The 14,874-nt window shown below is 43.0% G+C and overlaps 1 protein-coding gene across 1 annotated transcript in view; it reads right to left on the reverse strand.

The window, feature by feature from the left end:
- Window positions 1–1,107: 1,107 nt before the first annotated feature.
- The window catches only part of GREM2 (gremlin 2, DAN family BMP antagonist), a 34,924-nt gene continuing 21,157 nt past the window's right edge, over window positions 1,108–14,874 (reverse strand). The window contains exons 2-3 of the mRNA XM_083606135.1: window positions 4,902–4,977; window positions 1,108–3,619 (exon numbers count right to left, since the gene is read on the reverse strand). Coding sequence (XP_083462261.1) covers window positions 3,106–3,619; window positions 4,902–4,936 — 549 coding nt within the window. The 5' untranslated portion in view covers window positions 4,937–4,977 and the 3' untranslated portion in view covers window positions 1,108–3,105. The remainder of the gene's footprint in view (window positions 3,620–4,901; window positions 4,978–14,874) is intronic.

Below are 14,874 nucleotides of genomic sequence, written 5' to 3' on the forward strand. Positions count from 1 at the left end.
CAGGTTAAGAACGGACCTCTGGAACGAATTAAGTACTTAACCCGAGGTACCACTGTACTTGGCCTGGCCCCACGTCCCACTCACATGCTTTCCTTAACCCTGTGTGCAATGCTCAAATATGGCTGAAGCTTGCAGTGAATCCTAGAGTGCTCTCCATAATACTGTCAATGTGTGTTGAGAAGTAAACCGGCTATTTTTAATCCATGCCAACTAAGTGTGGTATTAGGCTGGTTGGTTTGAAAATAATTAATTCAGAGAAAATTGTGCAATCTTCCCAATATTTAAAAATATGAATGTCACACACATGCACATTTAGCCATGCCTCTGGCCATTCAATGAACTTCCTCACAACAACCCTGAGGGGGAAGTTAGGCTGAGAGACAGTGATTGGCCCAAGGTCAAACACTGTGTTTTATGACCAAGTGGTGATTTTCTCATTCTCTCAGGTCCTCGCCCAATTAATTCCACTGCAATTCTGGTTTATTTTAACATGATAAATAGTGTTATGAGTTTGCCACACACCCCTAATTTCTGGGTTCATCAAATGTTAACATTTAATCAAAGCTAATTAAGCCAGGCTAACTTCCTGTGTTGAGGTGATTGCCTGGGCGATGGACCATTAAAAGAACAAATGATCAAGGGGGCTTTGTGAGAGAGCAACGAAAGCATGGAGCCCCCTCAGTCAACAGATAAAGACAAGGTTTAGAGTAAAAAGAGGAAGGGAAGGAGTTATGTGTGCTAGAAGCTAGATGCAAAAATGCAGCAGGCTGAAAAGGTAGAGAGAGAAAAGGCAGAAAGAGAAAAGGCTGATTTCTGCTTGAATCCAAAGCTGTGGCTATGGAAGAAACAGGACCCTTTTGGGCCGCTGATGTTGCAAATCCCTCCATCACAGGTTCAGGTTGCATACATGTGTAAATAAACCATATATCATAAAGACATCAATGTCTCCACTGTGCTGGGCAAATGCCTGGAACCCCTGGAATCTTGCCCCACTTGGAAACTGGGGTGGTGTACAACAATATTTAAATTAAGTAGACAATGGAAACTCCCCAGCGAAGGTAGTGCTTGAACCCTGTAGAATATGAAATGATGCAAGGATTGTATGAATTCCATATATTCCTAGAGTATCTTTATTTGTTCTATAATTTAACAATAATACACCTATAAAATAATTACATTATAGTTATAACATTTCTTCCATTTTGTTTTCATTTATAAAACAAATATTTAAATAGTATGAACCATTACAAGGTCAACTCAACTCTTTCATTTAAGCATAAACTAACCAAAGGGCACATGCCCCCTCCTGCAGCATATATCTCTTTTTTATCACAAATTGGTAAGGAGCCCATCCCCCTACAGGATGCTTTCTTTTCACATTTTTCCTCATGTGGTTACTGAACAGTTACTGGTTTCCAGCCCGAGGAACCCGATATTAGGTTTCATTTCTTCAAGAGGCAGCCATCCTAACCCATAAAAGTGTGTGCATTATGCTACAGGCACTCTAATCTTCCTCTCCCTTCCACTTTGTCCAAAATGTGCTTTGGTAAACCTTAGAATAAGTAGTGGAATAATGTTTGACAACGGCAATCTCCAAAGCAAGCCTCAGCCTTCTCTGCTGTGCATTCCCAACTGCAGATCTGCCATTGTGTAACACCAAGGGAGGAAAAAAAAATTATATAGGGCCAGCATACCTGCCCAATCCCTCCTACCCGTGCCAATCCCCATAAACCGATTGGTGAGCACTAACAGAGATCAGTCCCCCAAAGCCTCTTAAAACAGCCGGTCTCACATAATAGAGAACTGTGCCACTGAACCCTTGAGTTGGCACCAAACCCACAGCTCGAAGCAAACAATTTTGTTAACCCCTTTAGTGGTCATATCCGAGGGAGCGTAGGAAAATAGTCCTCAAAACATTGGACTCCTTCAGCTGCAACTGCCGTGAATGCAAAGTTCCAAGATACGCAATAGGTGACGGCTTTCGGTGTTGCCAAACCAATTTAGGAATCTCAACGGCCACATTTGGAACATACTAAAACCTAGCATGAGACACTGAATGAAATCAGGATGACTGGGTCACTTCACACATTACATTTTCCCTACATAGATACAATTCTGTTCATTGGAAATAACGATTGGTTTAAATTACTCTTGGTGTTCATCTCAGTAACAAAGAAATGCAGCATTTTGCTTTTCTGCTACTGTGTTTCAATAGGTTAAACACAATGTTGTTTTCTTCCCCAAAAGTAGTGATTCAACACAGGTTAGGGTAAGGGAATTGATGGAAGGAAAAAATTAAATTAATGCAAAATCTACTGAGAAAATAAACACTAGCAAAACTCTGTAATTTTCAGGGAATAATCTGGCCCAACAATTAAGGTGTTTTGTTTTAGCCCTTCAAATACTTTGTCATCTCCCAAAATATATGTGGTTATGTCTATATTAACAAGTTTAACAACAATTTGCTATAGCTGCATTACAAGTGAAACATTGCTGTGGAAACGTGAGGCAATCTAGCTGAAAATATGCATAAATCCATTTTCGGTCTCTTTCTCTGTCGGAAAGTGGCAGGTTGATTATCTCCATGGAAGATAAGGCCCATGTGCCTTATCAGTCAGACCAGACAGAACATAGTTGTCCATAACTGTTCTTTACTATATGTATCCACGTCAGCATTACAGCCCAAGAAAAACAGCATTAGGCAGTCAAAAATGAAGTGAAAAGTCCCCAAAATGAGAGGGAGAAGCTATGAAGAATTCACTGGACCTCTCTCTTCATCCAAAAGGATGGATGGAGTGAAGGCCAAAAGGTTTCCCACACAGTGGAAGTGTTAATTTTGGATTTAAACCCCTGGCCACCCAAACATCCATTTCCACACTTGATGCTGGGCTTCACCTTGAGTGACACAGACCCAGTGGCAAAACATCTGCTTTGGTAAATCGATTATGAACCCTCTGAATAGACCAGCCAAAGCAGCCTTTACTTCCAGGTGGCCAATGGCGCTGCTCCAGAAATGACTCGACCAGGAGGAGGAAAAACAACCATCTCATTTGTCTGTGAAGGAAGAGAGGCCATGGCGACTCTGGCAGGGGCAGCTGCCAGCCCTCACTTTCGCTGCTTGCCTGCGCTGCTCAGGTTCACAGACATGCACCGACATTGCTTGACTTTCTGGATTTTCTTAAGTCGGAAAGGTGGGTCTAGTTCAGGGCATTCTAGCTCCACTGTGAAGGAGGTCACCTTCTGGGGCTTGCAGAAAGCGCAGGACTGAAATGACTCCTCCTCTTTTTTCACGTGGCGAGGGATGTAGAAGGAGTTGCACTGCCCGTAGCAGAAGCGGTTGATGATGGTGCGGCTGAGGCAGCCCTCCTCGCTGACTGTCTGCCTCAGGGCCTGCGTTTTGCACCAGTCACTTTTCAGGTACTTCCTCTCTGTGACAACCAGGGCCTCCTGGCTGGAGGCCAGCACCTCTTTGTGCAGATGCTGCCGCCGCTCCGAGTTGTTGCTTCTGCTATCTTTGTATGGGGAGGGGATGGCTCCTGCAGGGCGATTCTTCCTGGTTTCCGACACTTGAACCAGAGTAGACACAAGAAACAAGGAGAAAGCTAGTTTCCAAATCATCCTGCAATAAAACAAGACAATCAGGATAGAAGATGCAAGTTCAAAAAAATAAATAAATAGCCAGTGTCTTTTTATGCATAGGCATAAGATTGTCATCTATAAAGTGAAAAAGGAAAAGAAAAGACATGCCAAGATTTGGTAATAAACCACCAGAGCACTTATTCTAAGTGGCCCTAATAGATAGAAGAACAAACACGTACAGCATAGAAGAAACACAATGTTCCCCACTGTTTGCATACCCTCCAATATTTCCATCCCCAAAATCAGGATGTCAGGAGGGGCACACATTCTGGTCTGGCACTCTGGCAATTGGCAGCAGGATCATGCCACAGCACCTTCTGGTCCAGCACTGGTGGACCAGACTCTGGTGGTCTGACTTGTGCCAGACCACCAGGCCCCAAAATGGGACATTCTTTGATCCAAAGAGAAGCCAGGATTGGCTTCTGTGATCTGCGATGTCCCACTTAAAACAAGACACTTGGCAAGCATGTGTTTCTCCCTTCTTAGTATGCTCTAGGCTAGTTGCACATGAGGATATTCAGGAGTACGGGAAAGTACAAAGAAGCACCATCAGGAAGGGATAGAGCTGCCAGGTCCTATAAGCTTGCAGTCCTGGTGCTTCATTTTTAAAGCAACACACTGATTAGTTATAGGCAACACACTAACTACCTAGCCCAATAATGGCATGAAGAAAAGCAGGGCCACAATTCATTAGTCCTCTACATAGCAACATACTCAGCTCTGAACAGTAAATCTCAAGCTCCGAGGAGGTGCATTGCAGAAAGGTGATTACATAGCAATTGTGTCTGGGTGATTGAAACAAGTTGGCCAAGTTCAACTGTTTCAGGGAAGGGCAACCCAAAACCATTCACTAGCCAATCTGGCCATGGGAACATTTATTTCCAAATTGCCTCTGAGAGAATTTGCTCTAAATTTGCCTTACTGTGATTCTAGAAAAATAGAATCAAGCCCTTTTCTTCTTCCTTGGCAGTCTTATGGCTAGTTCACCACTGAGGGGGTGCAATCTTGAGAGGATGCAGGATGGCTGTTTGGCTAGGTTTATGGGAAGGGATTGTTTATGAGAAATGGCATCTTCCTTGAAGATGTGCAGTTAATGTGATCTGCATGATCATGGTGGTGCAATTGAACAAGTATGGTCCAGCCTTTAAATATGTGGGAAGATGTGCATATTTTATGCTGATTCTGTGCATGAATGTACAGGTTGGTGCATAAGGGAGAGTGGGAGTTGAAATTGGCATGGAAAAGTGGGGGGGGGCACTTACCTAAGCAGAGAATTGATATCAAAGTCTTGAGCCATTCAGTCTGACCTTCCACAGGTAGAGAATGTGGTCTTGCTGCCTGAAAAAGAAAGCAGCAATTATTTTATGCAAGTGAAACGGGTGACTAAAGGTTTGCGTATGACATATTCAACTGAGCTACACTGAGTACCCCTTCTCCCTAAAGATATTTCTTGCTAAATATCACAGATTTCAGAATCACATGGAAATCTATGATGCTCACTTACAAATTAGTGTGTTTGGGATCATGGCCAGAATGGGAAACTATTACGTTCACCAAAAGACTCCAGCCAGACTTCAGGGAAGTTATAGCTCTCTCTACTTGACCGAATACTAGGTTATCATGGCCAAAACCATGGGATGTTAACTGGATGTTCAGGCCAAATTCCTTTTCAATCAGCTAATTACAGCTTACTCTGGAGATGCAACTGAATCTCGTATTATTCCTTTCCTTCCTTTGTTGCCAGCCCCAGAAACATACAAACAATGAGTCAGAGCTCATTTGATTATTCCAAAATCACGCTGTTGGAAAATGAACGTGCCCCATTACTTTGAATTCTAGGCTTTCTGTACATGCTGTTTGGGATATATAACAGCTAGAAAGTAAAATAGCTACTGACTGGCTAGCATTTGCACTACGTTGTTTCCAGGTTGGTCATGTGAATCCAAAGCCCCCTGTGAACATTCTGGCTGTCAAACAATTCAGAAATAAGGCTTTCCTTTCTGCCCCTCAGAAAAAAGGGCTTCCACAAGAATTCTGGGAAACCTGAAAGAGGAAGGGCCTAGCAAACATTGTGCACCCTTTTCATGAATTATTTGGGAAAGGGAGACATTTTTCTACACAGTGATCCTACTACAGCTACATCTTCTACTGTGTCCCATTCTTTCTTTGCAGACTGACATAGAACCGTGTCTCTGCTCCCTCCCACAGTTCTACCCTTAGTAATAATATTTAGTTCCTGAACCTTCTTAAAATTATTGTTTCACTGCACTTTTCCTGCAAGAGATCCCATTGGCTTTCCCCAGCATTGGTGTAGGCAGAAGCCTGCTCAGACCACAGCATCCTGTAAAGACAGCCCAATACATTTGGCCTCTGAAGCAGAAAATCTGAGTGGTTCTACAATGGGGTAAGAATTGTTAGTTTAGTATCCCTTGCTTAAAGGCTCCCCAAAAAATCTGCCACCTGAAGTAATCAACCTCACTCAGCCTAATGGTAGAGCTTGCAGTTTCTGGTAGCACTACAGAAATGGCTATGAGCAGCAGCAATTCCATATTTGTTATAAACAAAATGGATTTGGGGACCAAACTTGTGCTTTTTATTTCATTCAATAGCCCTTACATTCTAGGTGGAAGCTATTTCTATAAGCTGCTAAAATTTAAAGCCTTAATTATGAAACCACAGTCAGGTGAGCTCCATTCCTCTAGAAGCAGAGAAGTGGAAATGGAGAAAGCAAGCTTTTACAATCTTCAAAACAAAGGCACAAAATGTTTATAGTGGGAATGAGATTGCTGCTTTTCTCCCTTAGGATAGGAGGGCTTTGATCCTTTTATTATGTTCTTTGTCTAAATAGCCCTTAATGATATGCTCCTACCACAGCAAGGGATGTCAATTTTTAAAAACTGTTTAGCTCACGTAAGACCTTACTAATCTGCACAGTTGGTAACCAGCACTGAAAGGGGATTTCCTTCTGGCACCGAAGCATAGAGAGAGGAGTGCTGAACTGGAGGTTTATTTAAACTTCAAATTAACTCCTTTCTTCTGACAAGACATGGAGCTGCAAGTAATGATCATTATCAGACACACCTTTCACAGGCAAGACAGTGGACATTTGTCTCACTGGTTTTAAAAGCATAGTTTGAGGCTCCTTCATCTCTGACAACAGGTATATTTATCTATTCATTACATTTTCATCTGGCTCTTCCTTCAATAAGTTCTGTGGGCCCCCACCTCCAATACACCATTTTATCCTTGCAACAATTCTGTGAGGTGGGCTAGATGGGGAGATATGGGTTGGCCCAGGGTCACCCCACTGGTTTCATGGCTGAGTGGCCATTGGACCCTCCTCAGTCCTAATCTGACTGTCTTAACCACTACACCACCACAATGGCTCTTTCTGTTTCAGAGAGTTTGCAGGATAGTTTACAGCTTCTACTGTGTAGGGCCTCATCACATCCCTGAAAGAGAGGTCACAAGCTGTCAGACCCAGATGCAGAAGAGTTTGTGGAGGAAAAGACAGAACGAAACATAAGCTGCTACCTTATCCTGAGTCAGACAATTAGTCCATCCAGTCCAGCACTGGCTACTCTGCCTGGCAGCACACACACACACACACACACACACACACACAATAAGTTATGCTAAACTTCATATGTGCTCTACTCCTGACCTATCAAATAAGGAGCAGGGTTCTAGCTAAGTATACGCAAGGCACTGGAAGAGCCAATACTGAGGCAAGTCTGTGATAGGGAACAGAGACTGGCAAAGTAACTTTTTCAGACCAGATAGCAGGCCTGATTAGCAATTGTAGAGAACTGTATTTTGTCTCATGAGTTATCCTGGCCTGTTAAGATTCACGAGGTTCTTGCACGTGCCTCCTTCAGCCTGAGCTCAGGGACAGCACCCAGCTTGAACTCCTGTCTGACACACTCAGTGTAATGTGCTTGGTGCATGAATGAATACATAGCCCATAATACAGAAGGAGGCCAATTCTTGAGGTCTAACCACTAGAGAAGGCTGTGTTCCTTCATCACAGGGAGAATAACCCAGGCCTGGCACATAGAGGTTTGTATAATATCTGCAGAGCAGGGTAAAGCCTGGCAGGCAGCAGTTGCAGTTCGGGTGACTTCAGCATTAGTTACTAGATAAGCCATGACTGGCAACCTCTCCTTGCTACACAGCTATTAAGTGTGCAGAATTACACTTCAACTCAGCCTTGGGCTTTCCATCAGCACTGGGCTTTGGCAGGCATAGACTACAGGCCAGCTCTTCCAGTCTTGCTTGCTCTGAAGTGAAGGGCCTTGAAACAGTCACTTCACACACAATGTTCAGCCAACACAATAACATTTTAAATATCGTGATTTGAAGATTAAACAGGGGCCCTCTGTTTTACGAAAGAGCTCTCTGGCTCCATGGAGCACCATAGTCTTGTTATGTCCTTTCCTTTAAAAAATAAAATAGAATCATCCACTGGTTGCAATGGGACTGGGATCCTCCCAGGAATTAAAAGGCTGCTGAAGAATGTTGCCTTGTCGTTTACAATGTCTGTCTCTCAAGTATTGGGTAATATGCAAACGACTGCCAGACCTCTGTTCTGTTGAGTATCTTTTGACCTAGCAGAACTCTGGAGCAAATTCACGTGCTCTTTTATCTTCCACACATCATGGGAACACCAACTGTAACTTCCCACCCTAATAAATAAAGGGGTGCTTTGGGAAGCCAGGGCCTGTGGCTGTGGCAACAGCAAAAGGGGTTTCTTCCCAACACTAAAGAAGTACTTTTATTGCACCCCAATACGCCAATGTTGTTAGGCTCCAACTCCCATCAGTTCGAGCCAGCATGGACAATTGTCAGATATGATGGCAGTTGTAGTTCAACAATATCTGGAGGGTTGCAGGTTCTCCGTCCCTGCAATGCACCCTCCCTCCACACACACCATGTAAGGGGACATAAACTTACCAAGGGTGAAAAAAAGTGTCTGGATTATTTTTTGTTTCTTTGTGGACCGGGGGGGGGGCGGAGGTCTTGCTGCTATTAATCACAGACAAGGGAATGTTTTTCTAAACTTCACAAGGCTAGATGAATGCCTCACATTCAGAAAAACATTAAAAGAAAACTCTGAGGCAAAAGTGGTTTCAAAATGGTGGAAGCTGTGAGGTAAAAAGCACTTCTTTCAGTAGGTGCCTGTGACACCTCAGTTTAACTACTGAGCTGGCTCAAGATATTTTTTTCTGACTAAGGCAGAACAACAGATGGCACGTCTGCCCTCACACAAGTCATGGTATACAGAACCTAAGGCTGGACAGGTTATTTTGGCACCTATGGCAAATAATACCATAAACCTTCCTTTTTACCTCGGCTTTTGGCTCTTAATTTGAAAGGTTTACTTTCAAAAGGTTTACTTTGTTTTGTTTTAGTTGATTGTATTATTATTATTATTATTATTATTATTATTATTATTATTAATAATACAATAGTTGATTGTATTCATTGTAATTGGTTTTAGCATTTCTATTGTGTTTGTAAGTCTCTGTGAGTAAAGCAAGTATTACGTTTATAAAGAAATATTTATGGCACTCTTGCTGTAAGGTATGAGCTTCCTGCATAAAGATACCACAACATCACCTAGAGATGGAGAAGCATGAGAGTCTGCCCACACAGTGAGTTTTTTGTACCTCCAAGTGAGTGAAGTTTATGGCTTTGGCCCATCCCACTCAGGCATGGATAAAATGCATCCAGCTACTCATTATGCCATCATAGCCTGGTCCAGAGATAACATTACTGTTGAGCTTTTGCTCTACATTGACTTCCTGCCCGCAAAGCATATGAATTTAAATATTTTATTAGTGATTGAGAGGCCTGTGCTGACCATATCTTGGAATCCTCTTATATCCCCCAGCTATTAAACGTAAGCACTCTGCTTTGTTTCTGTGTGCATGCACGCACTACAGTTTTCAAAATAAGATAAAATAGTGAGGGGAGGGGAGGCAAGGAGGAGGTAGCAGGTGAAAACCTTTTGGTAGCTGTACCACAGCTTCTGTGTGATATCTCTGATCTTAGCTACAGCAGGGCCAGCAGATGTTGCCATTTAAATGAAAGACTTTGGGAGATGAATATCCTGGCTGACTTTGATTTAGGGGAGGGATGTCAAATAGTTGTGTGCCACATTCTTCCTGTATTATTATGCTTCTTAGTACCAGGTCTCCATTTGCCATGGATACAGCCATGGCATAGGGCCTTTGTTAGTTTCCATGGAAACCATGCCTTCTAGAGGGGAAAGAGATGTAAACCAAGGACAAAAACACAAATAAACAAGATAAAGAATATGTAGTGATACAGGGTGCTATAAAGTTTTTATTGGCACTTATTTGGAAAGACTGGCCAAGCGAACAGCAATAAAATTTTATACCATAATGAGCACTTTTCTCCAGTTTTGCAGCAGAGGAAAAAGAAAAACGAAAAACAACAATCTAAGGAAGGAAAACCAGACTATTACTGGCCATGTTTGTTTATCACATTAGATTCTATGGCTTTAGAAAACACCGTCAATAATTTTGTTCTGTATAGTCAGAAAGATGTGACCCTAAGCAAACCTGCTCTTCTACTCTCAAACATTTCTAAGCAAATATCTGCTGTACCACGCAAAGTCTGCCTGCCAACAGTCTATTCCTATACCCAGTCAGAAGCAACAAAAACTCAGGTTTATCCACACTAAGAGAAATGTTTTGTTTTTGTTTTTTAAAAATTAAAGTTCTGTGGAAAGAAGACTCTTGGGGAAGGGGAAATTTTAGGTGAACCCCATAGTGTTGGGGTGGGAAGATAACAGATTCCCCTTAAAGTGCCTGGAATTAGCTTGTATCGTGTACATGAGCTATGGTCAGCAGGCTATCCTAGCCCATGCAGTTAATATGTGCTTTTGAGACCTAATGGGAAAAGAAGACATCGGTTTGGCAGAGGGAGGGAAACAGATGGTAATGAGAGGAGGAAGATGAAGATGAAGAGAACAGGTACTCATTGTATATGCAGGAGTCTACAAGGTGACTCACATGGATGTGCATATGCAGCGCACATCCATTTTTAAAGGGGGAACCCCGAAGTTGTTGACCTTTTTTAAGGGAACTGACACCATGCATATCTCTGCTCAGGAAAAGAAAACAGGAAACATATGGAGCCCAGTGCAACAAACCAGTCCGAAGCGTCAACATCAGCCACTGAGCAAAGCTGGGCACCTCGTGGTGTAAGCAGCGTGCACTGGGCCAATCCCAGGCGAGCAGGAGGGAGGAGCCGGCTGGCCACCTCAGCACCTCGCTGGCTCGCTCACCCCCAAACTCACGGTGCAGAGGCATCTGCAGTAGAAGAGCCTGCTGCGGCACTCCGACCGACGGGCGGGCTCTTCCCTGGACTCCAACTCTCAGGCCCCAGACTCTCGGCCTGGCACCCCTGAGAGCCCGGCACCCGAGCGCCCAGCACCCCTGGTGCCTATGGTTAAGACGGCCCTGGATGTGCATGAGTATGAAGGGGCATGGTTGCCTCACAGAAAATTTCATTTCCCAGAAAATGGAAGAAGCTACAAAAGGGTCATCTCTCTTGGACCTGGTCCTCTCCAACAGGGAGGAACTGATTGATGAAGTGAAAGTACAGGAAAGCTTGGGAGGAAGTGATCATGTCCTCTTAGGTTTCATGATACACAAGCAAGGGAAAGCTAACTAGTCGGATGTGCACTCTGAACTTTAAGAAAACTGATTTCAGAAAGCTTAAGGAACTACTGAGTGAAGTCCCACGGTCAGAAATACTCAACGAGAAGAGTCCAAGATGGATGGGAGTTTCTTAAATGTGAAATACTGAAGGCACAAAGGCAGACAATTCCAACAAGAAAGTAAAGTAAGAGGCACCTAAAGGTGTGGCTGCATAAGGAGCTTACAGATGGACTGAGATGTAAGAAGGGAACATGTAAGAAATGGAAGGAAGGAGAAATCACAAAGGAAGAGTATATGCAAGTAGCCAACAGTTGCAGAAAGGTCAGATGGGTGAAAGCTCAGAGTGAGCTCAGGTTTGCAAGAGAGGTTAAACAAACAAGCAAAAAGCCCTACATTGCCAGGGACATGAGTGCTTCAAGAACTGTCTCTTCCCATATGAATATGTCCTCTATTTGACTACAAAGACCTTTCTCGGTGTCTTCCTCTCTCCTCCCCTCCCCTCTCCCAAAATGCAGTGGGTGTCCATAAGGGAAAGGCCTTTTTCTGTTGCGGCACCCAGACCGTGGAATAGCCTGCCTAGAGAGGTATGCTTGGCTTTTTAGGATGTTTAGAGACAGCAAACAGTACTCTTTAAGTGAACTTGTGTGCATTGTTGTTCATTCATGAAATAAATGCATGGAAAATCCACCAGACAAGTGTGATCCTTCCGCCTATTTTGGATGGAAGGATGGCTCCATCTTGCACATCACTAAATATGAGGAAATGATCTAAAAAAGATGGCATGCATTTTTGCATATTGCTAATTTATATCTATAGAGGCAGAATTATAAATAATTACTATATAGAAATTTCATATGCATCACCATAGTAGATTGTAACCAGGCAGCCAGCATGTCTACTCAGTCTGCTATCTAGGTATTAACTGCTGATGGGTGACTTCAAGGTCCCCGTTCTCCTCTTGTTGGCTCTTTATCTTTAAATAGGACTTGGACAGGACAGCCCTTCAAACAGAGGACTCCTTCAAAGAGAGGTCCAGCCTCTGTAAAGTAGGGCACAATGCCCACCCATCCTTGACCAGCCATGTGTATATTAATGCAAGTGCTTACCCAGCTCATACAGCTCATACACCACTTCTATGGTGTCAAGTTCAGAAATTTGGTTATCACCTGACATGATCGGCTGAGGAGAATATGCAGTCCTAGCATCATGCATATTGCATCTTACATGAACCTGGTGAGCTATGTGCAATTCTTACTTGTGGCACCTGATTTGCACAAGGTATCATATGGTGGCGCTGTGGGTTAAACCACAGAGGCTAAGACTTGCCGATCAGAAGGTCAGCGGTTTGAAACCCCACAATGGGGTGAGCTCCCGTTGCTCGGTCCCTGGTCCTGCCAACCTAGCAGTTTGAAAGCACGTCAAAGTGCAAGTAGATAAATAGGTACCACTCTGGCGGGAAGGTAAACGGCGTTTCCGTGCGCTGCTCTGGTTCACCAGAAGCAGCTTAGTCATGCTGGCCACATGACCCGGAAGCTGTACACCGGCTCCCTCAGCCAGTAAAGCAAGATGAGCGCCGCAACCCCAGAGTTGGTCACGACTGGACCTAATGGTCAGGGGTCCCTTTACCTTTACCTTATCGTATGCAGATGTCCTCAAGACTGACCCTGGCCCTGCTAAGGTTCAGCAGGTTATTGCAGGCCCCAAATGTCAAATCTGGGCCACAGTTTTTCTAGTATTGTTCAGCACTGCATTGGTTTATCTGTAACTCTAATTGGAAGGCAAATGTTCACTCAGTAGGCTGCAAAGGGCTCTCTGCTGCCTCTATTGTATACAACTTCTCTCTTATTTAATACACTGCAGTAGCTGGAAGTATGGCTTAGAATGTGATCCACATATTTTCTTCAAAGGTTAGGCAACAGCTTTTTTCTAAAGACAGCCAAAATGTGACAAAAATGTCACCATATTAAAAGGCATTTTTATTTAAGAAGGTCCAATCGTGAGCCAACCTTTTTGTGGAATTGCAATCAAATAATTGTAGGAATTTTTGATTTGTTTTTAGGAGTAACCTTTTGCATATTATTTCATTGTATATTGTGCTGTTCACTGCTTAGGTAGCTTTTAGCAGTGAAGAAGTTTATAAATCTGTGAAACAAATGAACAAAATAGTGAGGAAGCTTTTGAACTCTCCAGAAGTCTTCAGACTGGGTGCTAAGTAAATTGGGGGAGGGGAGAAACTGAGGGGGAAGCTTGATGTTGAAGCCACAAAGTCTGCATTTAGTCACAGTAGCAAGATAGAGTGTAGGATGACCTCGCAGACTTTGTTGGATTAGGATCAACTAGGTGCCATGCTAGGATTGCTGGGGGAATGAAACATATAAGAGTTAATCCCACATTTTTGAAAATATAAAATCCAGCAGTAACTCAGCTCCATCCTAAGACTGTGACTAAATGTAGACTTTGTGGCTTCAAAATCAAGCCAATTTTTACTCTCTCTCCTCCTAATCATGGATTCTGGATTATTATTTTTTAAGGATGAAAACAGCTTTCTTCTCTTTCTCTTTCTCTTTCTCTTTCTCTTTCTCTCTCTCTCTGTGTGTTGGAGAATATTTATTTTCTAGTATACTATGTTCCTGCACCAGCACTGCACAAGTTGGAATCGGAGGAAATGCAGACGTCACACAGAATCAGTTTCCTCAAGAGATGCTTATTGGTGGTAAAGCTGGTGGCAGGTGCTCTTCTTTTTGCATCCCTCCCTTCTATATATAATTAAATGCAGCATACTAGGGTCCCTTTAAACATCATGACCTCCCCTACGGTCCACTGCAGTCTCTTAACAGCAAGTAATAGTGTTTTCCTGCATAAGCATCTATAAGACATGGTTTGTTTATTTGTCCATTTAATCCAATATTATCTTCAATAATACCCCCCTTTATAGTATACTTATATTATATGTAAAACAAGTAAAATATGAATTAGTCCTGCATTTGGCACACTTTAGCTGCCCCCCCCCCACTTTCTTCTTGGTGAACCACTATTAAACATTAAGGTCTTCGATTAACCATAGTTTTCTGTTAGTGCAGAAATGGGAAGCTATGATTATCAGGTTTGGAACAAGCCAGAATCAAAACTCAAACCATGGCTTAATATCCTGGTTTGTTCTGAACCTAGTAACCACAGTTTCCTGGTTTGACATGACAGGAGATTATTGTTAGTTGGTCTTCCTTATTTATCCTTGTGCCATGAAGGGAAAGGGTGGCACAAAGACAGAGTGTCTGGGCAGACTAGTTCAATATATTCACAGCTTTTGGAAGGGTGAATTTTTGTCAACCAAGAAAATGAAGGCTTGTCTGAATAGTTCCCAAGTATAATCAGTACAGCTTGCATGTGAAGTTGTTCAACCTGATCTGAAGAAACAAAAGTGAATGCACAGACCACTGCTTTGCCCTTGAGTTGCAATGTGATTCTGCTCCTCTCAATCCTAGCAAACTGCCGTACCAGGCAAATTATTTAAGCAACACAGAGCTGACCCTAATCTTCCTTTGGT

Source organism: Podarcis filfolensis, assembly GCF_964270895.1.
Source record: "Podarcis filfolensis genome assembly, chromosome: 3".
In the NCBI taxonomy this organism is placed as follows: Eukaryota; Metazoa; Chordata; class Lepidosauria; order Squamata; family Lacertidae; genus Podarcis; species Podarcis filfolensis.